This window comes from Amphiura filiformis, unplaced genomic scaffold (genome assembly GCF_039555335.1).
Source record: "Amphiura filiformis unplaced genomic scaffold, Afil_fr2py scaffold_33, whole genome shotgun sequence".
Taxonomy (NCBI): domain Eukaryota; kingdom Metazoa; phylum Echinodermata; class Ophiuroidea; order Amphilepidida; family Amphiuridae; genus Amphiura; species Amphiura filiformis.
Window position 1 is genome coordinate 643334 of NW_027305497.1, and position 24950 is coordinate 668283.

A 24950-nucleotide genomic window follows, 5' to 3' on the forward strand; every position below is an offset into this window, starting at 1 on the left:
TTTGAAATCAACAATATTTCAATATGGGTGATGATCGGACCGCAGCGGACGCAGTACCAGAGGTTATAACTGCACCATCTGGAAATGAAGATCCCAAACCAGCAGAAGCTGCATCAGCTTTGGGTTCCACAGAGAAGCCTGCAAATGGCCAGGTGGCAGACTCTGATCTTGTTAGACTTGAACCGACCATGAACCTTTTCAATGGTGTGACCATCATTTGCGGAATTATCATAGGGTCGGGTATTTTCATTTCGCCTACAATTGTGTTAAACTTAACTGGATCTGTAGGGTTATCATTGGTCATTTGGGCAGCATGTGGTGTTTTCTCCATGATAGGAGCGCTTTGTTATGGAGAGTTGGGCACGATGATCACAATGTCTGGTGGAGATTATCCGCACATCTTGAAAGCTTTCGGTGGTCTGCCAGCCTTCCTCCTTCTGTGGGTTACATTGTTAATTATTAGACCAACAGCGCAGGCTGTGGTGGCACTGACTTTTGGCAACTACATTCTTCAGCCGTTCTTTGAAGATTGCGATGTACCGAAGAACGCACCGATTCTTCTCGCAGCTGTGTGCATCAGTAAGTATGAGCTCAATTTTTAAATGTTTTTTCTGATTGTCCGATTTTAATTTAATATTGTTAATGTTTGTATAATTTGTTTGATTCTTTGTCTGCTTGTTTTAGGTTTTTGACAGATGACATCGTCATTGTGAATAAAAAAATATTTAGTGATCTTAAGTTTGTGATTGTTACAAGCTGGCTGTTGGATTTTAAATTAAGTACCGTTAGCCGGTACCTACCGTACTGTAGGCCTACTCATGGAGGCAAACTGAAATCTTTTGTGATACATGACTGAGACCCATATAAGGTCATGTGTCTTATGGTGGGGCACATTTGCGTTACAAGCACTGATTTTGATCATTTGTCTTCCTTTTCACTAAAATTGATGCATATCTAAAACTATGCATCTCACACCAGCAAAACTATACATTTTTGGAAAGCTTATGTTCCAAGGAATCCAACTATGCAAATTTGAAGTTGGTATACAGGGTGCGTAAGAAAATATATAGGTTGATATCATGAAAAAATTTAATTTTACTAGTAAATTGATTATTTACTGCATTTGCTACTGGTATGGAATACCTCAAATGAAATCTAATTTTGTGACAGGCGACACTGTGAGCTTTAATAAAATGTATACTTTTGCTATGTTATGATTGACCAAAGTGGTGATACAGGGTGCGAAAATATACGTAACTTCATGTACAAAATGTTGATAACATTTTTGACAATATTTTCTTTAGAGTGTATCCTACATATATTTTAACTGCATATTTAGATTCCTGGGGTAAAAAGCTTTCCAAAAATGTATAATTTTCCTATCTTAGGGTGTATAATTCTCAAGATACAACAATTGAAAGCCAAAACGCATGTTGTGACTGAAAATTTTGGCATTTGTGTGTAAGTGAATAGTAAAAATTGTGGTTCTTGTGACTTGCAGTTCTCAGTGAATACTTGTAAACTCGATTAGATGAAATTAATAGCTGAATATGAATAATGAATAAACAAGCTTTCATTTCAGGTGTGATTTGCATACAGCACACAATTTGACAATGATATACCGTAATTAAAATTTAAAAAAAATTCATGTCTTCAAAGCATTTGCCATAGAGATTGTACATACCGTAAAATGGGGTGACTTAGGACACTGGGGTGACTTTGGACACACATGGGAAAAACTATTATTTCATGTAGGCTGTTTTACCTTTAAATAACATTTCTAAGAATATTTTTGTATGTTCTTATGTGGTAATGTATGGACATTACAAATGACTAAAGTTTTCCAATATATTGTGTTATCTTATATGTTTTTCAGAACTTTTTAGCGGGGTCCATAAAATACAGGATTTTTGTGGTGGTCAAACTTTTGGTACTCCACCGGAACATAAGAGTGGAAACTCAAGCCTGTTGGTTGGATAGTAAACACAGATAAATCAAGAACCTACCTGGATAGTCATGATATCTAGCCACTCTTAAGAATTTAAAAGCAGGCTGCGTCCAATGTCACCCCAGGGTTTGGCTTCCTTTCCGGGGTGACTTTGGACATAACAAATGAATACAAAAAATTTGACACTTTGTTAAAAATACACCACAGTGACCATGCCCTACCACAACAGTGTCCTCTGTGCTCCTACCCACCTCACAACTACTTCCACCCTCTCCATTGCTCTACTCTTCAGGTCGGGGTGACTTTGGACATGCACTTGATTGCATGGTGTCCAAAGTCACCCCAAACGCAGGGGTGACTTTGGACAAACTTGCCCCCCAAAAAATTATTGTAAAATAAAATAAACTCGAGTTGACCTTATGGGCATGAACTGTCCTCTATCCAAACCCAACATGAAACTCAGAATTCTACTGATCATTATAAAAATATTAACAACAATACATCAAAATTGTCCAAAGCCACCCCATGTTACGGGTACTCCTCTACCACTTATCCTCTACCACTTATCCACCAGGTTTACCTTCGTTAACATTTTAATATTTTTCACTAATTAAACGAATTGGAATTCCAAATTGTGAAACATATTTGAAAATCAGAATAATCAAGCTGTATAATGAGCCCAAACTTGATGCAATTGGACCAAGAATAACTTTGTGACAACAAGTTAAATCAGAAAGGGGAGAGAAAAATGTAACGCCACCAGGTATTTTGTGGTCCCACCATAAGACACATGACCATAAACTATCAGGACTGGGCAATATCTGATCCTATAGTATAAGGTCATTTTCACGGTAAAGGGTGTAACTTTGGATTTTTAACATTTTGATCTGTAGTGTTCTAATAAAGCCACAGAATTCCATGATTTTTGGCCACATAAGTCATCTAGTTAGCAGCTGCCTTGGGTAGCATAATCATCTTCAGGAGTTACTGCGTTCAGTTTTAGCAGGCTTAAATGTACGGTACTTAATATTGCCATTTTGAAAAACTATAAAAAACAGTAACATTTTTGTAAAACCCTGTGTTTTCTTCAGTTAGTTCATGGATAATTTTTCTTATCCTGAAAGTATGGTCATATGCAGGGGTAGCGTTTTAAGGGGTCTCGGGGTCCAGGACTCCTTGATTTGGCAGGTCCCCGTGATTTGGACCCCTAATTTTGTACGTCTGTGTAGAAATAGATGCCTGGACCCCTTTATTTGCCAATTTGGACCCCTGGACTCAGCAGGTCACCGCTAACTCTGGTCATATGTTCAGTAAACACTGCCACATTAGATTTAATTGTGAACAGCCCTGTATTTTTGAGAACCGGACTTGATATTTGTCGCTTCGAGGCTTCATTTTCCGTTAACAATTGTTAACAAACTTTGTGGGTATAGCTTTGGTTCATAATTCTTGGTTATTTCTTCACTTCTTCTTGATTCATAACAGTTGATATCTTAACTTGAAATGGGTAACAAAAATTAGTCGATTTGCAAGCTTTTAAATTTTAAATTCAAAGAGCCGATTTTCCGTTAACTTTTTTGAAGCCTCCGAAACAAACTGTTCAGCAAGCTTGGGCAAATATAAATAAAAGAGCTCATCCAATCTATTTATCAAAATGTAGCAAAGTAGATCCTCAAGTCACTTGTTTTTAAATCGTGGAGATATATATCACCGTTTGAAAATGGGACCCAATACAAACTTTCCATTAACAATTGAAGCCTCCGAAACAAATGAAGCCTCCGAAACAACAATAAGGTTAATTATCATCTATCAGTGCATGTCTAAATTGGTGTGTTCCTTATTGATATCTGCATTGTAACACAGATATTGTAATTGTTACTTGATATGTGCAGAATGTCATAAATTTATAAAAAAATTGATATTAGGCCTATGGTTAATGTTTGAAAAATATACTGATACCCCAAAAAGCCTGTTTCGGAGGCTTCACATGCAAGTTAACACCATACTTAACAAATATACGTACACATGTAGTGAAAATTCTAAACACATTCATCACATTTTTATAAAGTACGGTAGGCCTACCGTAATTACCCCCCCTCCATTGCAACTTGCAAGTTAGTACCGTAACTCAAAATCTATGCATCAAATTTTAAAACTGAAATTGCAATTTAAACAAATCCAGTAAAACAGGGTTTATTGTCATTTTGCAGGGGAGACAAAAACTGTTCAAAATCAGAGATGTTGTAATTTAGTTCGAGGTTCCCTGCTAAATAAAATAGAAATATCCATGTGATATTTTATTGATATGCCAAATGAGTTGCAGAGAAATTTTGATACGGTTTCACATACACTCAATGCAGATTCAAAAGATGCCCCTAAATCCAGCGGCTGCTTTTCTCACTGGTCACCACAGGTCTGTCATCCTTGAGCAGTGTACTTACTGTATACATTGAACATGTATGAAGAGCTTATTTCCAAACCATGTTATGTCCACAACCAGGGTTCGAATTTGGCTGTATCGCATAGCAGTTTGCTCCATATTTTGAAGTACATGTAACTGCTACCCAATTTTGCATTTGTATAGCACTTTTCATAGTGCTTTATAGAAGTATCCTGATTATGATGAATTAGCCAAAAAACTGCTACCCAAAATTTGTAAACGAATTCGAACCCTGTCCACAACAATCACAATTACTTTGACAAGTTTGACATTAGCAACAATGAGTTGTACCATCAACAAGCTATAACATTGCTGCATAACAATATGCAGACTATTGTTGTCATTTGGGAAACAAAGGCCTCACACAGTATTGTTACTGGTCGTCCATCCACTGTTTGCTTTGTAATGGTGCATCCAACTGAAATTATATACCTAGCATCACAACACATTGCAATATCGCACAGGGAAATCAGAAACATGGGATAGTCACTTAACACGGTTTGGAAATTAGCTCTTCATGTAAGTGACACAATCTGGTCCATGGGGCCAAAAGGCGGCAAATTTGAAACTGAAATAAAAGGTGAAAATATGGAGTTTAAAAACAATAAAATATGTTCAGTATTGGCATCAAAAAACTTCGTAACTTTGGAACCCAGTATGCTAGGCCTTTGGTGTTTTCAGTAAATTATAGCCAATTGTAGGCCTATGTTAAAATGTAATACTGTAACTATCTCTAACTAAATTTTCAAAAATGCCTCCTTTGGCCCCCATGGACCAGATCTTGTCACATATATAGTGAATGTGATGGTACTATTGGCTGTCTACAACAATGTAAGTGAAATAATAATCGGATTAACTACGGTACCGGTACCATACATGATGTAGCAATAGATGAATACAATTTTTGACTATATTGCCCTGCACTACAATGTTCACGCGGTACCTATGCATTGAACCATATCATTCTGATTGCTCGCACCTGTAAGATAAGTACCGGTATCTTTGAAAAGAGCAGTATTGTATTCAATCTATTATTGCAGATGATGCACATGATACACTGGTGATGAGTGCAACCTGCTTGTAGTGCACTGGGGCGATGTAGTCAAAATTGTATTCATCTAAATTGCTATGGTAGTTTATCCGATTTATTATGTCACTTTGCCAGCGAATTCCATCCACCAGGTACATTGACTTAACTTGAGCCTTGGTGCGTTTTAGTGCAACTTTTAAATCTATCTTTTTTCATTCAAGGCCCGGGGGGGTCACTCCCATTGTGGCCAGTACACCATCCGCGATAATCAACTTTTGAAAAGCACCCTAAACAAGGATTTAACCCTTGGCTAAAACGACACCCTAAACAAGGATTTCATTCCTAACATCAAATTTCATACCCTAAATTTCATTTCCGCGTATTTAGAAATTGCAATTTTGCTACCCTTTTTCCCAATTTTTCATGTTTTTGACACCCTAAACGCGACACGCGGATTACGCTAGCAGATCGTGCCTACCCACCTAAAAAAACGACCCTTTTATATGCGTTTTCATTATCGCGGATGGTGTACAGGCCACAATGGGAGTGACCCCCGATTCAAGGAGTCATTCACCATGGCTAAATTTTGATCTCTCCAGTCACCCAGAGGGTATCCAGCATAAATATTAGCTTTGAAGTATTGAACTTAATTTTTTTTACAAAACCACATAATACTCACTGGCTGAAATAGCATGTTATTCTCAGTGCCTGGCCTGAGGAGTCACAAACTGATTTTGCCTCTTCCAGCTGGTTTGTGAATTGATAGAGTCATAGGTCACTTTTAATACATAGTCTATGTTGCAGGCTTGGAAAGTAAATTGAGGATTCCAAATGTTTGTGTGCAATCAGTGTGTCCAGATGATGAAGACTGTGACGAAGACAAATAATAACAACACAGCATGTTGTCCACATGGAGGCACTCGTCCTTTTTCCAAGTGCTGCAAGTGCAGTTTGCCATGTTTTGCAATCTTTAAGGCCAAATAAAAAAATAAACATGTTTCACATCCCCTCCCACTTCCTTTTTTGAGGTTTCTTAAATATTATTTTTATTTTTTGAAATTCAGTTATAACTTTTCATAAAATATGTCTAGGAAGTAGAGATGCTTTCTTTTGCCTTGCTAAATATATATAGGAAACACTTTTGGAAGGTTTTGAGATAATTAGAGGGGGCCTACCTCTCAGAACAACAAATAAAAAGAGGCCTCCTCCTTTTTCCAGGCATTATTGTGTACATGCTAAAACAGCTCTAATTATGGGTATTTACACCGATTTTGAGATAAAAAAATAATAAATAAAAAGCCCCCTCCTCCTCCTTTTTTTCAAAAATCCGGACGTGAAACATGTTTTTTATTTTACTTGGCCTAATAGCCATTTTTAGGGGAGGGGGTGCAGGGGGCTAAAAAGTGGATATTTTGTGAATTGTGAATTGTGAATTTTTCCTTTGACACAAAGTTTTTACAATAAAAACCCCTTTAAAAGGGAGTGCTCAGGCATGATTGGAACACATGGTTGTGCAATGTAGGTCGTTGGTGTTGAATAAGGACGCACCATTAGATTCTCAGGGTGGGGTAGGAAGTTTTCAAAAAAAAAACTTCACCCACTACATGAGCAAAAAAAAACAACTTTCACCACCAAAACTAAAAAAAAAAAAAACTTTCCCCAAAGGCGTGAAAAAATTTTTCTTCCCCGACCCCAACTTCCTACCCCCTGAGTATCAAATGAAAAGCGTCCCTAAGGTCACATTTCTTATAATTAGGGCTAATGATACTGTTTTATAATGTAGGCCTACATAAGATTAAGATATATAAGATTGTGAAGATCCTAAAGCATTTTGATTAAAAGGGTAAATATAAGATCTCATGTGAATTTTCTCTTTTAAAAAGTGGATTTTCATTACTATTTTACAGAAAAAAGAGCAGCGCAATTTACATACATGTATATGTAGAATATAAAATTCTGATCATAAAATATGTAGGCCTACTCCAAAAATGTAATTTTTATGCTGAGAATGCATTTGTTTGAGCAACATCATTAATATTCTTTTGTGTTACTCACTCTAAGCAAACATTTAGACCTAACATAAAAAAATGAATGCATTGCAATAAATTCATTTGCTACAATCACTGTACATATTCCAATGTACTGCATACATGTAATGTTTACAAAATGTGAGCTTTCTATATAGAAAAATTTAATAAGCCTTCATTTCAGAATGCAATTTGACATGCTTGTTTGAATAAAGTGGAATTGAATATTAGGCCTATAAATTGTGATATGAAAGCTTGAAATACAAAATGTATTGCACTATGTTGCTTCCATGAGGAATATAAATACATAGATCATATTTTTATTAGGCGGTATAAAATAATTGTGTTTGCTCACATCCCGCCTGCATCGTTTATTGCATTTGGTTCATATTTTTGTTCTTTTTCATAAGATGTAACTCCAGGCATTAACAAAGTTTGATTTACAATGGTGCTTTCTGAAGGAGGATAGCAATTCATTATGATTCCAAAGTAATAATAAACTTTGCAGCTCGACAATTTTGCATTGAAAGGGGAAAACACAACTCCCATCCTCATTATGAAAATCTTTCAGACAAGAATTAAAAATAAATTTTATATGGCCTGCTTGCAAATGAAACATTTTTATATAATGCATGCCCTCCCAGCTTTAACTCGGGATCCCGCAACAGTGTACCGATCAGTAGTACATGTACATATACATGTACTACATACAATGTATAGATTGTAAATTGTAGCTGGACAAAGCTGGTGGTTTTAGGTGAATACATTCTAAAAAGTTAATAATTTGTAAATGAATTCCATATCATCAGTACCGGTATCACAATTTACCATACCAATGCATTTATAATAAAATTTACATTTCAATGAAATGAATTTTCTAACCATATGTTAGTTTATAAACAATATGGAAACACAGAACTACAATGCGGTATACAACTTACATTACAAGAGAGTATATAGCGTGGGCTCTTTCACATGTGTGGTTGCTTTTCATAATTCACATCCATTCATAAAAAAATTGCAATTCTTATGAATGAGTTGCTACCCACATTTTACAATGCAGGTGACGTGTGAGCTCATTGATCACAGGGTTTCCCCTTTTTTGCATCCATTCATAAAATATTTTACTAGCAGGTGTACAGTAGTGTGATGGGCAATTGGGCATGTTTGTAAATAAATTGTGTAGTGCCACTGTAAAAGTGGAAATTTATGCGCTGCATTTATTTTCACGCTTTTCGCATTCCAAGCAACTACCACAAAAATAACAATGCACGAATACCGTATTTCGTCAAATAGTCGCCCCCCTCAAATAAACGCCCCCCACCACTTTTTTCAACCAAGATGTTTCCAAAATGCCGATATTTCCATGCTATCTTGTGTAGTACGCTTACCAAGTTGCCCACATGGTCGATAATAGCGTCACTTTTTTGCGAAGTCAGTGTTTCTAGTTCATAGTTGTCATTTTAGCGTGAGTTTTTAAGTTGACCTAATGATTTTAATGGGCATTATCGTTCTCAAATTAACCTTGAATAAATGCCCCCCCCCCCCTTTGGGAAAATGTAACGCCCTCGGGGGCGTTTATTTGACGAAATAAGGTATATTGCTTTTGTGTAATTCACATTGTGCTAAGAAGCTTTAGAATCGCATCTAAAAACAAGTGGAAACAGCTCAAAATTGGCAAAGCACAAAAAATTAATCTGCACATATTTTACAGGGCCTAGATACCATTCATGACTTGTGTTGTTTACATGTACTACCCATATCGTTATTCGTTTGTGATACAAAAAAATGTATAACCAGCTAGTATGTAATTAAAGTGGGTTATCCAGATGGGTATTAAATTGGAATAGTAAATGAGGGTGATGAAATAGGTGGATGCGGAGCGTGATATCTTCATGTTATGGTTGGGGTTGTTTTGAATTCGGGGTTGGTTCCACTTAGTTGACATTGCTTAGTGGAAATTGTTTTGTTATTTATCTATAAATTACAGTATTTAATTGTTTGTTTGTTTATTTATTTATATAAATTTATTTTATTTGCAATTTATAATTCATAAGTTTATATTTTAATTTGTCTATAAAATTAAATGTTTTTTTTTTATATTATTTTGTTTTATTTTATACTCAGTTTAGTTGTTTATTAAAAAGTACCATAATATTTTAATTTAAATTGATTCATTATAAAAATTCATTAAAAATGGTTTACTGAGACTTCATTTTCATTCTGTTCAGGGATCTTAATGACCTCTTTCTGTACTTTCTGTAGAGTAGAGTGATAATGTACTTTTCTTTGTACTTACATGTACAAATTTATGTATTAGGCCAATAGAACAGAAATTGCATCATGACGCGTGCAAAGCTAAGTACCGGCACATTTTAAAGTTTTCAACATTTAATGCAAATTAGCGATCCAATATTGGGATTTTGCTGATTGAAAAAAATAAGGCAAATTGCATCCTATCTCTTTGGTGTATGTGTATGGTACAATATAGCCTGATGAAATCCAAAAGTTGAATATGATTTTCAGATCCTGTTTACTCATTTTCCTGGAAAAAAAACTGGGTTATGTTTGGACTTGTGCCAAACGCAACATGAATGATCATGCAATTCTGTCTACACCATTCGTGAATGATGCAATCCTGTGTACACCATTCGTGATCATCAATTTCGAACCTGTAGCCTACAATGTACATAGGCACGCAATGTATTTTATACCTGGTAACTGATTCAGGCAATTTAAATAAAAAAATTTACATAAATTTTAAAATACTGTCTTAAGGGGTACTACACCCTCGATAAATTTGTGTCTATTTTTGCATTTTTCTCAAAACTAATAAAACAGTGGTAACAAAAAAGTTATGTATATGGGCATGGAATCCAATTATTACACTGAAATTTCAGTGACCTAAGACAAGCGGTTCGTTATTTATGATAAGAAATGAGGTACAGCTAGGATGTACCTATTTTCTATCATGAACCGCTTGTCTTGAGTCACTGAAATTTCTGTGTAGTAATTGGATTCCTTGCCCCAATAATATACATAACTTTTGTTACCAGTGTGTTATTATTTTTGAGAAAATGCAAAAATAGTCAACAATTTACCACAGGGTGTAGTACCCCTTATTAGCTCTGTAATGACAATAATTTATATTGAAATGACAAAACTTGGGACAGAAAGTGAGGAGATGAGACCAGGTTTTTTTTTTTTTAGGGGAGGGTATGGGGATGAATCAGAAAGTTTGGTTACTTGCTACCCCAAATAGTGGGTTTTCAGTGGTCTTTTTATTCTGATGGGAAGGTGTCTCGATATTTCACCTTGGTGCAGCCTGACTGGCATGGGGAAGAAAAATAAGAGAGCGAAATTCCCATTACTTTGCCTTCATTTTCTCCTGCACATGGATATATATTCATTGTCCAATTTTTATGATGCCTGTCCACAGTGTAATCTGTAGTACTGCATAGTAGAAGCTGTTCAGCTGCTCCACCACGTGGGTTTTCAGCGAACGTGTTAAGGTCGACTGGTCGAGTTCACATTCCAGCGCCATAGATAGAGAAGGCCTATCTTATCTGATAGTCCACAGTGAGATGAGTCCATGTTGACTTAATAGGCAGATAAAGTTGACTGGTCTTGACCTAGGAAGTTGAAAAGGACCAATTATATCACAATATCAAACATTGATTACTAGTATCAGTTGGTAAACCCACACGCCAGAGATAATGGTGATATTGGTGGTGATAAAATGCTCATCATTTAAAGGCCCTTTCAGTGATTTCACAGGAACATTTAAAAAAATGGAAATTTGTCAGAGTTGCTTAGAAATAAAGAATAAGCCTACAGAATTTCATTAAACCACTTTTCCCCTGAATACATCGACAAATTAGTCAAAAAACAGAAGTTTTAGAAAGGTTTTCTACTTCAACTCTGAGAAAATCGAGATTTTTAGACAGTGCGCCACTGTCGACTGGAAAAACTTCCTAGTCCAGTGTTTCTAACACGGGGAAGTAGAGTCTAAATTGATTTAAAACAGACGCTTTTAAGCTACAATTTTGTAGTAGAAAACAAAATAAGCAATTAAAGATCACAGAGGCAAACTAACGGTCGATTCAAATATGAAAAACAGTTAAAATTGTGTATTTTGTTTAAAATAGTAGCTACTGATGTAATAAGTAGTAGAAACAATATAGCAACGCGTGTTGGTAGTGCGTGGAGAGTGAGCTTCTTTCGATCTCGAGTCTGACTTTTTGTACTGTCAGTATCAAAAGTCCAGAATCATGCAAATGCTTTATTTTGTCTAAAATACACGGCTTTCGACCGAACCACTAGCAGGCTATGTTAGCACATCTATGCCAATTACAAAGGTACCAAAATCTGAATTTTGATGATTTTTACGATCGTCCGGATGAGCAAATCACTGAATGGGCCTTTAATATAATGGATTTAGAAGTGTTGAAATTGTTCATTTATACATTGAGGTTGATATCGGATGTTTGTACATAATTTGGGAACATTTGTGGGGTACCAATATGCACATTTGTGTAAATTTACTGTAAGAGATAAATTTCTGTGATCAGAAATTGAATATTTGTGCACCTGTTCAACCTGGTTCTGTGTACAAATGTATGTGTTTGCTGGGATTCAATAATATTAGCTTGATCAACTTCCATGCTAACACAGAACCATATACAATGCCTGGGGGGCTCACTCCCATTGTGGCCTGTACACCATCCGCGATAATGAAAACGCGTAAAAAGGGTAGTTTTTCGTGGGTAAGCACGATACGGCAAGCCAGTAGCGTTTAGGGTGTCAAAAACATGAAATATTGGAAAAAGGGTAGCAAAATTGCAATTGCTAAATACGCTGAAATGAAATTTAGGGTATGAAATTTGATGCAAGGAATAAAATCCCTGTTTAGGGTGTGAAAACACCTGTTTAGGGTATTGTTTTAGCCAAGGGTAAAATCCTTGTTTAGGGTGCTTTTCAAAAGTTGATTATCGCGGATGGTGTACAGGCCACAATGGGAGTGACCCCCCCCCCGGGATACAATGTAGGCATACATTGTAGGGCCAGGGGCAATTATTATATTATTAATCATGCCCTCTAATAATTTTTGCTGAACCATGAAATGGTATCAGCCTATAATAGTGATTGGTACTTGCTTACCGGTACTAACTTACATGTACTAATTTAACTGAGTAACATTTTGGTCTGAAATTGACATTATCTTGAAATGCGACAAAGGTATGACCACCCCCCCCCCCCCAAGTGGTGTCAAATGAGAGGAAAAAAAATATAATAAAAATATTTCCTCACCTGGGGTTGGACACTCATCATAAGACCCAGGTCAATATTCATTTTCATATCTCAAAATGCCAAGAAAAAAAGAAGGCATTACCCCCCTACCCCCTGCTGCTGGTGAAATCTTGTGACATTTTACAAATGTATAGTAAACAGAAGGTCCCAGGTTCAATCAGCGGACAAGGAATCAATTTTTCTCTGCTGGTCATGAGGCCAGATAAAATTACGAGGGTAAACAGTAAGCATGAGGTGATGAATTTAGAACGCGACTAGACAGTAGTAAATTCCGGAGGTGTAAATGTTACCATGCTGTCACGCAAATGTTTTAACATTTTATGGGACGCTTATTTTTGCAAAAACAAATTTTTTTAGTGAAATAAAAGCCAAAAGGTCTTTTTAAAGCAGGAAGAGACTTGAAACAATACATTATTGTATTCTTTGTGTTTAACTGCACTCATTTTAGTGGCAATTTTATCTTTGTATGGCTGCAAAATAAAGATAGCCAGTGAAAATTTGCTCTCTTGGAGGTGAGTAAGGTGATGAAAATGGAAGTGTTGGCTATTGAATAGTGTTGGGTGTACTTGAAATATGGTACTGGTACCATACAAGATATGATGAGCATGATGATTATTGACTGTATTTTATAGAAAGTGTTCCAGAAAAAAAGTCCTGCAGATGATTTTTTTTTTCAATATCTACCATCAAATACACATGAAATATAGGTCTCGCAGTTCTGCCAGGCAAAATTTAATTTCTGAAAAGATTTAAAAGGGATTGCATTCACAAGTATTCTACCTTATTTGGTCAGTGCTGTGAAACCGTATTTTTCAAAAGCAGGGTGTTTTTAGAGGTCATTTTACAAAATCCTGAAAAAAATTGTTAGGCAAGTTTGAAAACCAGTTTACTTCTGTGTTTTGCGATGTCATTTTCAACCCTTACCAATCGTGTGTGGACTGGTAAGCTTACTTGTAACACAAAATAGCATGAAAATGTCAGCATTTTTTAACATCTAATTGGTTGAAAAAAAATGGTGCCGGTGCTTAGGCGACTAATAGAGTACCTCCTGGTTTTATGTGGGAATATGCGCACTGTATGTAACTATTTAAGTTTTATAAAGTGTCCCAGAAAAGAATACAGCACGTGATTGTTGCTGCATGGAATGGATCAGCATTTAGAGGCTTAAGGTATTATACATGTATCCAATTGTAGAATTCAGAAACGTGACAGGATCTAGTGTCATCTGCAAGATTTTGGATCTGTGTGTGATGTAAACATCTACAGTGTGTCTCAGGAAAAAAACCCAGCATGATTAGTTTGGATGTGTCTTCATGAATGCATGGACAAGCTGTTATAAAATGGAGCAATGGTTCTCAGTTTGTAGACTGGGGATTGCATGGCACAAATATTATTGGGAATTGGATGGTGGGGATGGGGGGGGGGCAGATTTGTATCTGACCCTATAGTGGGCATGGAGCTACTGAGCAAAACATAGGGTCTTTAGATTGATTTGAACATTCCGGTGTTGAGTTCAATGTGCCCTCACCAGATCTATTAAATGGTGCATGACACCATCTACAAAATGTACCATCGTGCCCCCCCCCATCTTAACCCTCAACCAAATCAAGGGTTCAAAATTGGCTTGAATCTCACAATTCTTGTTAGATTTGCTCAAAACAGTGAAGTTTGATTCACTGTAAAAATGTCAAACCTTTTTACCCAATTATGCTGCACATGTTGCACATCAGCTCATACAGACTTGTAGAGGTAGTTCTGTAAATTTTTGACTAGAGCGTACTTAAACTGTGATGATGAAAAGAAAGGCGGAACTAACAATGTTTACGATGAATATTTCGTCAGTAGATATATGGTCGCATGTCATATGTTGGGTATGCTAAAAGGGTGGAGGGATTACACTTTTCTGAAAATTGTGATACAAATTTGATTGGCTTTCCATAACCCCATATCCTACAGCAGTGGTTGATACCTCATTTTAAGCCTAATATTATACTCTTTCAGTCTACTGAAGCATATAATTATACATTATTCAACAAAAAAATCACATCAGTTGGAGGAGCAGGCGGATGTGGAGCAGGCGGATGCGGGAGTGTGCAATAGGGCCTATGTGAAAATTCACATGTCAGCATGTCAAAACTACTGGTTACTTTTTCAAATCTAGGGAGGGTATGATGTATTGACAGCTTTGAATGTTGAATTTGTAACTAAAACAATTACTGACTACTTAAGGTGGTACTACACCCCCTGATCAATTTTGTGACTAATTTTGCATTTTTCTCAAAAAGTAACTACACACTGGTAACAAAAGTTGTGTATTTAATATAGGGGCAAGGAATCCAATTACTTCACTGAAATTTCAGTGATTCAAGACATGGGGTTCATTATATTATGTTAAGAAATGATGTACATTCTAGCGGTACCTCTTTTCTTATCATAAATAAAGTACCGCTTGTCTTGAGTCACTGAAATTCCAGTGTAGTAACTGGATTCCTTACCCCTATAATATACATAACTTTTGCTACCAGTGTGATATTATTTTTTGAGAAAAATGCAAAAATAGTCACAAATTTATCAAGGTGTGTAGTACTACCTTAGGGTATTTATGTACCATTTTTTCATTTTTAATGCAATCCTAGTTGAATTTCAGTATTTTTAGCAATATGCTAATGTACATTTCTCTTCTTGATGTTCATTTCCTCAATAATAGAATAACCGCCTCGCTAATTACTTGTAAAAAGGTCATTGACCTTCACAATGTAATTAACATACGTACAGTTATTTTAAATAGTTCATTTGAATCATTAATGTATTGAGAACATATCCTCCAAATCTGATGACATTCTTGCATAAAATAAAAATTTTACAGTCATTTTTGTAATTGAGGTCCGATTTGAGAAAAACGCATTTGAAAATTGAGATTTACATAGACGCCTGTGTATTAATTAATTAGTAATTAAGCATTATCTCAAAAATTAAGCATGTGATAAGGTTCAAAATGGTGTTAATTATTAGAGGTTGTCAATATGTACAACATATCAAAAAATAAATTTTTTGTCATTTTTGACCATGTAATGGAAATTGTACCCAACTTATGACTTGCGACCATATGCGATGTACATAGTATATAGTAGTGTGCTCTCGTCAAAGAGTCACATATATCAATCTACGACAAGTTCTTATTTTGTTGATGTAGTGTACACTCAATACGTCACTTCATTCAACTGCTGTGAATGTGATGGCTTATCATATCACACATACCAGACACTAACTTGTACCATCATGTGATCAACTTTATACTGGCTGACTGAGGAGGAGATGGAGCATGCAAAAGAGCAAAAGGTGAAAGAGATTTTAGGAATTGGGATGAGTGCGTGGTTGTAGCAGATTGGCATGTTTACTAGCATGGCCTCTTTTTCAAGCAGGATGCTTCCGGGATCATCTTTCTTATTGACTGGTTTTGTTGTTGGCTTTCATCATCTTGTTTTTTGCCAGTTTCTTGTTATATTGTCATTGACCTCTTTATTTTCATTGTTTTGTTGTTTTTATCATTGTCATCATCGTTGTCTAGTTGTCATCAGCATCATCATTATCTTCATCATCATCATCATATTCACATCATCTCCATCTTCATGTGCATCATCATCTTCCATCATCTTCATCATGCGCATCATCACCGTCATCATCATCATATTCACATCATCTCTATCTCCATCTTCATGTGCATCATTCATCATCTCCCATCATCATCATCATCATCATCATGATATCATCGTCATCATCATCGTCATCTCATCTCATCTTCATCATCTTTAATTGCCCTCCTGTCCTTTCCTCTTTCTTTTTCTCCCTTATGATGCAAAATTGAAACACTAAAAATTTAACCACCACCGAAATGTTTACAAATTAATACAGCCATTATTTTTGGCAGTGCAGAATTCGCAGAATTCACATTTAAAGCATGCGGTGTATCACTGTCAAGAAGAAACTCTGTGCTCAATGTTGAAACTTTAAAAATAAATGAAAATATGAAATTGATTAATTTGGTGTTGCCAATGGAATGTCAAAACCCCTGTTGTGTTTTGTACTTGAGCCCTGCTGTTGTAAGACACAACCTATTAGAAAGTTGCCCTTGAACTTAAAAAATAATGGACCTTAAGGGCTGTGTTTCAAATAGCAAAATATAACTTAATACCACTGGATGTAAACCAAGACCCTTGTTCAAGTTCTTCCAGATTGGATAACTTTGATCCTCATACACATTTGTACTCTATGGTGTTACTTTAAATGGTAATTTTAAACTCTAGGTCAACTTCATCTGTTTTGTCCTCAATATTATTGTCATTATAAACCAGGGTATTTATACAGGATTAAGCCTGACCTAGTGGGTGAATTGTGTCCATATTGTGTGATTTCTTCTATCCCCGGTTCCTCTTTCATTGTTGACAGTTTCCATGGTTAAGAGAAAATTAGTTTATTTTCAACATTGCATGGTTACCATTGGTTTGGCACAATTTGTGGAGGGCAGTCATTTTTGTTTTCCATAATAAAAGATGATGATTTATTGTACATAAGAAAATTTCAGAAACTTTTTGTAGATCAGGCCTGAATTTAACTGGAACTTTTTTTAGCAACCAAGCTCAATTGGTCCTATTTTCCAATTAATGGCGATTGGTAATAAAATGTGCAGCAAATGGAGTATTATCAGTAATCATAGTAATACATTGTATCTGTATCATGCTCAATAGAAAAATATTTTCTAAAGCTAATAGTAGAGGAGAGCTCAGTGGCGGATCTGGCGGTGTTTTCAATGAGTTACTTCGGCAGTAATTTCCGTAGTAAGCTCAATAAATGAATATTGCCTTATACGTAATACTTTGTAGAGTTCAATGGTATGGTTTAGTTTTCAATAAATAATTTTGGCGATAATCTCTTGCTTGCCCCACAGATCCTGGCGCTGACCTTAACCACATGTACAAATTACAATTTAGTAACAAATGTAAGGCCCAATTAAAGGTCATTAAGTCACATGCCATTTTAATTGGTTCTTATTGGTAGTATAATATTGCAATGCTCTTGCTTCAAAGTGAAGCTGAAATTTGGCGGGAACGCATTGTGCATATTTAGTCATCCATGTGTAAGCGATGCATTAAAAATCGTGGTACCAGTAGTATATTCATTCATCTGTGTCTTGCAATGGAACATTCTCATCTGTCAGGACACAGTTCATCAAACCAGTATGCTTGTTTAGTGATAGAATGACCTTTGAATGTCTTGGGTACCAAAACTCATACTCCAGTTACTTGAGGTCAAATTTTAGTGAGAATTGTTTAATTGCATTTATTGAGCTATGGCTTTGGATTGAGACCATTTTAGCTCATAGTGTTATAAGCAGAAAAGTATCAATGAATCCTTTCAGAGCGTCATTTTTCGATCCGTTCAGAGCGTCGTTTCGGCATAATACACCTGCGTAAAAGCTGAACAAACTTGGAGTGTGTTGAATTTGTATGCTGACTGAACCGCTGGAATTTATGAATGAACTTGATACATTGCTCAAGGCTACAAAACAGAGTGAACAAACTTTTTGGGAGAAAATCTTTTGAATTATTAGTATAGCACACTTATGTGCCCCAAATAAATTTTTACGTACAAAATAGCTAATGTACCATACTAAATTTACTATAATAAAAAGGAAAGAGATCATGTTCATTTTGAACAACGAAGGGTGCTACCTACTGCATTGTCTGTGTCTACATTCCTTTGCAATGTTTGATCTTAAATGAAATTGGCTAATTTTTGAAGCAGCGCCCGCAGGCGATGCTTCCCTATTTAATTTTTATCAAACAAACCTGATTCTTTGCTATCTAGAAACTACTTTGGCCCATTTGTTGTATGTTTAGGTCAACAGAGCAATCTTCTGACATAAAGTTGCCAATATGATATGATTCAATTAAACTTAGACCCACTTCCTTGAACATATCAGGCTAGTCAGCAACTAGTGCAAAAGAAAATTGATAATGTAGTGCCATGGATGTGTTGCTGATCAATGCATATGTGTTGAAGGCCAGAGAAAAAGGGCGCGAAATAGTCACACATCAATGACACTTATCAATTCTTCATTCATAAAACCCTATTTATAAGTGGAAGTTTTTATTGATATAGACTTATAGAATTATTGACATGACATGCATATTGCATCATAATGGGTTCATGCACTTCTGCAATGTATGCTCTGATAAGTTATGAAAAGTTTAAAAGTATGATATTAGTTGTTTGAATAGAGCTCAGTCATTTAATCCTATTCAATAGTGTTGCATCATTAATTGGTTGGGTAAGGGTTAACAATATGAGTTGCCATAAGTATCACTTATGACTAAAAGAGCACAATTGGGTAGCTTTGGAATCGGACATAAATTAAATAGGGGTCCTTTTTGCACAATTTGCAAGGGAGAGTCCCATGGGCAGAGTGGCAGCGGTTGTGTTACTTTTTTGGTATAGTTTACCTCAAAGTTAAAGATGAAACAAACACAAAAGCAGTGTATAAAAAAAGAAAAAGAAAAAAGATAGCTATTTTCCCAATTCAGATCCAATGCTGGTTGTAAAAAGTGCTGTCTTCAGAAGATAGCATTTAATCAAATTTCGACCTGTCACATATTCTGTGGTGAGCTACCATGCATCATGAACAGAAAGTTACAGGTGGCATATTAATATTATGTCATCGAATTTACAAAATGAGGAGGTATCTGATGACCCTCTGATTATGTCTCTGGTGTCTGGGAGGGGGCCAACCCCACCGTCCCACAATGTTACAAGTTTTTGCTCGAGAACTAAATAAATTAAAAGCAAATTAGCCCTCAGATGAGCCTTTTGATGACATTTCTTGTCCCTGGATTAGCCTGGATAAAGAAAATTGCTGTGAAGATTTTTTGCTGGGATTGATAAATTGCCCAAAAAGTGGCCCAATATTTAACATAAAAAAGCATTGGTTTTGGTGCATGGTTGATGTCGGAAAGAGGATTTTTTTTATTGCAATTATTGATTTCTGTGGGACAGGAAATGATCAATGTGTATTCATGTTGAAAATCTTTAAAATCACCCAAATGGGCTCCCAGATGAGCATGCTTGATAACCTTGCGTTAAAGCAGGGCTTTATAATCCCAAACTGTGGGCTGGGACCACGCATGTACTTCAACAATGGGGCTATGGGCGTTTGCTGAAAAGAAAAGAAAAGTAATAAAAATAATAAGACAATTGACCTTTCCTTGTTATAAAAATGGGTAATTATTGGTCAAATGATATTCACCTACTGTACTCTATTAGAGGTCTTTTTTACAACGGTAATTCCTGAAAATCGTTAGGTAAGCTTAAAAATCAGTGCGGCATTTCACGCTGATATGATGAAGTATGAACTTTGGATCAGTTACTTCCGGATCACTTCCAGGTTTTGCGATGTAATTTACGGCATATTTCGGCAATTACCGATTGTGTGTGGACCATCATAGCTTACTTCACAAGATGGGCATGGAAAGTTCAGTATTGTATGGCCGAAATTGATCTATTTTTGCTGCAAAATTGGAGGGGGTGTTAAATAGTAAGGGGAGTGTATGGAGTAAACTAAGGCCAAGTAAAAATAAAAATATGTTTCTCGTCCTGGTTTTTGAAAATTAGGAGGATGAGAGGCTTTTTATTTTCTATTTTTTATTGGAAAACGATGCTAAATACCTGTATTTGGCACCATATTTGGGGTATTCGACATACAGATTGATATCTGAGAAAAAGGAGGAGGCCCTTTTTATTCTGTTGTTTTGAGAAATAGGCCCCTCTAGTGATCACAAAACTCTTCTGAAATGATGTATTATGCATTTACAAAGCCATAAAATAAGTTTCAACTTCTGAAACATCTTTTTCAAGAAGTTATAACTGAAAGTTTACAAAATAAAAAGAAATTTGAAAAATCTTTAAAAAAAAGGAGGAGGGCGCGGACGAGAAACATGTATTTTTTTTTACTCGGCCTAAACAGTAACTGAACTGAAGCCCAAATTAAAAAAAATCTTTCTTAATTTTATAACATTTTCTGCAAAATTGTCTTTAATATTTGTCCAAAAATCTGGGCCTGTGGGTCAAAAGCAAGCAAATAAACATGCACACACATTAGATTGTAAAATAACAACATTTATATGTGGGTTGGGCCATATTTTTCTCCTGAAATTTGGGTCAGAGCAAAAAAAGTTCCCTGGGTTCAACTTAAAGTTACTGGGTGTAACTATTTATGAACTTGTGGCACTGTAGAATATACTAAATTTAAAGTCAGCAAAGTACTTGTCTTTAGTGAATCAGTCATCTGAGATATTTGTACATTTCTATGTCTGCAACGTTCATGTCCTATTTTCAAAGACTAACAAATTTTTCTTTTGTTGCTGCACGGCAATAATACAATTGATGTAGATCTGCAACATTTGAATAAACACAACAGTTAAAATTTTGTTAACACAACCATGCCGAACAAGTGAATATGTTTCATGTTTGCATTTATGAACTTGCTATTTACTATGTAGCATCAAACATGCACTACTGGTTAATAATTTTGACTTCAAAATAAGACCTCTTCAAAAATAAGACGAAAACCATTTTATTCAGGATGGATTTTAGCAAAAATATAGGAATAAGAAGACAATATTTTACTAAAATGTGACAGCACAACCTTTTTGGGTGCCCACTGCCCAGTATAAAAAAAACATATTACCATCATCACTTAAAGTCCCATTCAGCCCCCCCCAGATTCCTATGATATTACATGAAGGATTAACCAAAAAAAAAAAGTTCAAAGATGTTGCTGGTCACCATTCATTCATTTTAAAACTAAATATAATCATGCATGGCTTCAAATATCGGCACTGTTGGTAAATTACCTGATCACTTTAATACAGACAAGACAATTTAGTAATAAATTGTGCAGTCAACTAAACCAGGTAAAACAGGTGATGGCCTATTTCCTATCAATATTTTGCAATCATCACTTTCAAATTAGCAGCATTTCGTTTTCTATTTTAGGTCTCATTTATATGTTATCACAATAATCACTAATATGTTATCACAATTCAAATCATATCAATACAGATAAATTATTCAATTGTAGTATTCAATTTTTCTTTTATACACATATCCTGTTGCAAATGGCTCTTTTGTGGAAGCGTTATTGAAAATTGGTTGTATTTGTTCTCATATGTCCGCATTTATTATGCACATTCTTGCATTCACGGACATAGTATTCATGTACCATGCTCTGCTGCTTTGAATGTATGATAGTAAGGTTTCATATTTTTATAAGCGTGCTAAAATAGGCTACAATCAGTAGTAATTTGCCATGTTTGGATGTTTTCATTTTTTTAGGTCACTGAACATCAATAATTGATTTGTATACAGTGGTTACCTTGAACTAGGAGGTAGACTAGAGTCTGCTGTAAAAATGAAATATTTTTGTGCTTGAAAATTTCACAAATTTTTCGAGAGCAGTTGATTAGCGAAACTTTCATGCCCACACATATTTTTCTTCTTCTATGCCTTTAACTTAAGGAAATGCTCAAATTCATAACTATTAAATTTCTTGTCAAAGATTAACAGGGTTTATTACCTCCTAGATATAAACATGAAATTTTAATGCTGCAAAAATAGCATGTTCTACAATATTTGTCAGAGTCATGGAAGATACATATTATAGGTTTCATTTGTAAATGTAATCAATTGGATTAATTATTTAAAGCAACTTGGATGTCTCACATTGGCTTCCTTTTTGTGCCACCATATTAGATTCAAGATTGGGAATCTTTGTGAATTGGCTTGTAAACAGGAATGCTCTGGGCATTTGCATTCTTATAATGATTGAAGTTCAAGGTCTTCTGAGGTCTGAATTTTAAAGAATTTCATTCAGTACAGGTTTCATTGTAGTTAGGCCAAAAAAAATTGTTTGGTTGTACTACAACTGGTCCAAAAAGGTAAGGTTGGTTGGTCTGATTTTTAAAAAAATATTGCATTGTGGAAGCAAAAGAGGCATTGAAGCAAGTTAACAGCAACATGAATACATACCCCCCCCCCCCCAAAAAAAAACCCCAGATAACAGATAATTCAATGACTGTTCAATCAAAAATACTGTATCCAACTTAGAAAAATGGCATTTTTTTTTAGTAGCAGTATTTCTCCGGTTATATTAAAAAACTTCTTCTTTTTTTCAATTTTTTTCAAAAAAAATAATAATAATGGTTCGGCCTCAAACATTGGAGTACAACCAAACAACTTTTTTTGGGCCTTATACAATTTGATTCATTTATTTCGTGATCCTAGCACCCTCTTAAAGCTTATTCCCAAAATTTCAGTTGATTCCGATTTTGCGTTTGGGAGTTATGCATGATTATGTGTATTACACTGCTCCATATAGACAATGTGTTGTAATTTCGTTCTGGTACACCAGAACGAAACTCAAATTTCACAATATCTTTGCTAAACGAATTTAAATCTGCAAGAAATTTTTTGTACATAAACATTATGTAGCCAGACGTTTCCAGTGATATAAAAATCTCAACTTTTTTTGAGAAAAGTGGGGGATGATGCTGTGGATCACGAAATGCCCTTTTAAGTCAGCCAGCTAGATTTTAGATTGGAGAGACCCTTGTCCTGGTCCAGCTAAGTGCTGCACTCATTTGTGGTTGATATGGGGTCTCCTCCTTGGCAGTGTTTAGGGTCCCCTCCTTTAATGCACTGTTAGGGGTTCTCCTCACTGTTGGGGGTCTCCTGCTTTGTACTGTTGGAAAAGACCAACCGAAAATACTAACAAATGCTAATGCTAAGTCATGAAAATCCTCCGGTAGAGAATGAAAAAAATGATCCATACCAATTCTGCCAGACATTCATTAATAAGTTATTCTGCTGACAATGCCATGAGTATTTGATTCAGTCAAAGTGATATCTTATACTCATGCTATTTATACCATAATGATAAAAAAAAAAACTTCCACATTGGCTTTAAAAATATATTTACAGCATTGTAAAGCAACATGCTTATTTCCTGCAGGTGTAAAAAACAAAGCTGCAAAATATTTTATTTTAATATTAATATATTTTCATCTATGCTTCAAATCCCAACTAATTGTCAAATATGTAGGTAAATGTGACAAATAGAACAATATTGATTTTCAATACATATTATGGGTCCATTGATTTCACCTCACTTGTAAACAAACGCTAAAATGTGTTTTGGTGAGGAAACAAAAGTGTTTTCTAAGCTAAAGAGATTGTTATACTATTGGTAATTTCTAGCACTAAACTAGTAATATAAATGAACATAAAAAACATCCAACATAGCTGTTACCCCATTAATAGAAATAACTGTAAGTGTGCATTTCAGCCATTTTTAACCTGGCATTATCAGGTTTTTTTGCAGTGTTTTTATTTGTACTTTTGTGGCGATGCAAGTTTAATGTTTGTATTGTTTGCAAATGCCAAATAAAAAAAAAAACATACATTTTGTAACTACATGTACAGAAATATATGCTGGTATGAGTTCTAGCACAATTGTTAGTCATCTTTCTCATCTTTCTCATCTTCTCATTACTAATATTTAGTCATGGTCTTTGGACATTATGATTAGGTATAGGACACCTGTTTGTACAGTTTGTACATAGTAGGTAATTGCCAATTGAATTTGTAATGTATTGAATGAGGTTTTGTGTACTTTAATTGAAAATCTAGTATCACGTTTTTGTTTATTTTTGTCTGTATACAGAGGGGGTGGGATATGCAAGGGATATAAACAATAGAGATTACATCATCAGGCTTTGAATAGACTACCCGTAGTCCACTTGCCCATTGTGCATACTCTGGATATTGTATTTAAGCTTAAAACTCTGATTTAATTAATGTGTGCACAATTGATAGATTTTCACATCTGATCAGTCACCCTACTCTGTTTGTTAGCTTCCCAAGTGGACTACTGACATTGCCTTGCGGTTAAGATTTTTAACCTTTAGAGTTATGCCAATTTCTGGCCTAACTAAAATTGGCCATGATGTAATGCATCTTTAAATGGATCTGCCTTGTGATTGGTCCCCATACCTCGCTATGGTTTAAATCGTCTGGGCCCGCGCCATTACCATTAACTACACCGTAAACAACTGTCTGTGGTATTTGCAGCACTTTTGTGTTGAC

General features: G+C 35.4%; 1 protein-coding gene across 1 annotated transcript in view; it reads left to right on the plus strand.

Moving 5' to 3' along the window:
- LOC140143948 (Y+L amino acid transporter 2-like) overlaps positions 1–24950 on the plus strand; it is a 110832-nt gene continuing 85882 nt past the window's right edge. The window contains exon 1 of the mRNA XM_072165784.1: positions 1–579. Coding sequence (XP_072021885.1) covers positions 24–579 — 556 coding nt within the window. The 5' untranslated portion in view covers positions 1–23. The remainder of the gene's footprint in view (positions 580–24950) is intronic.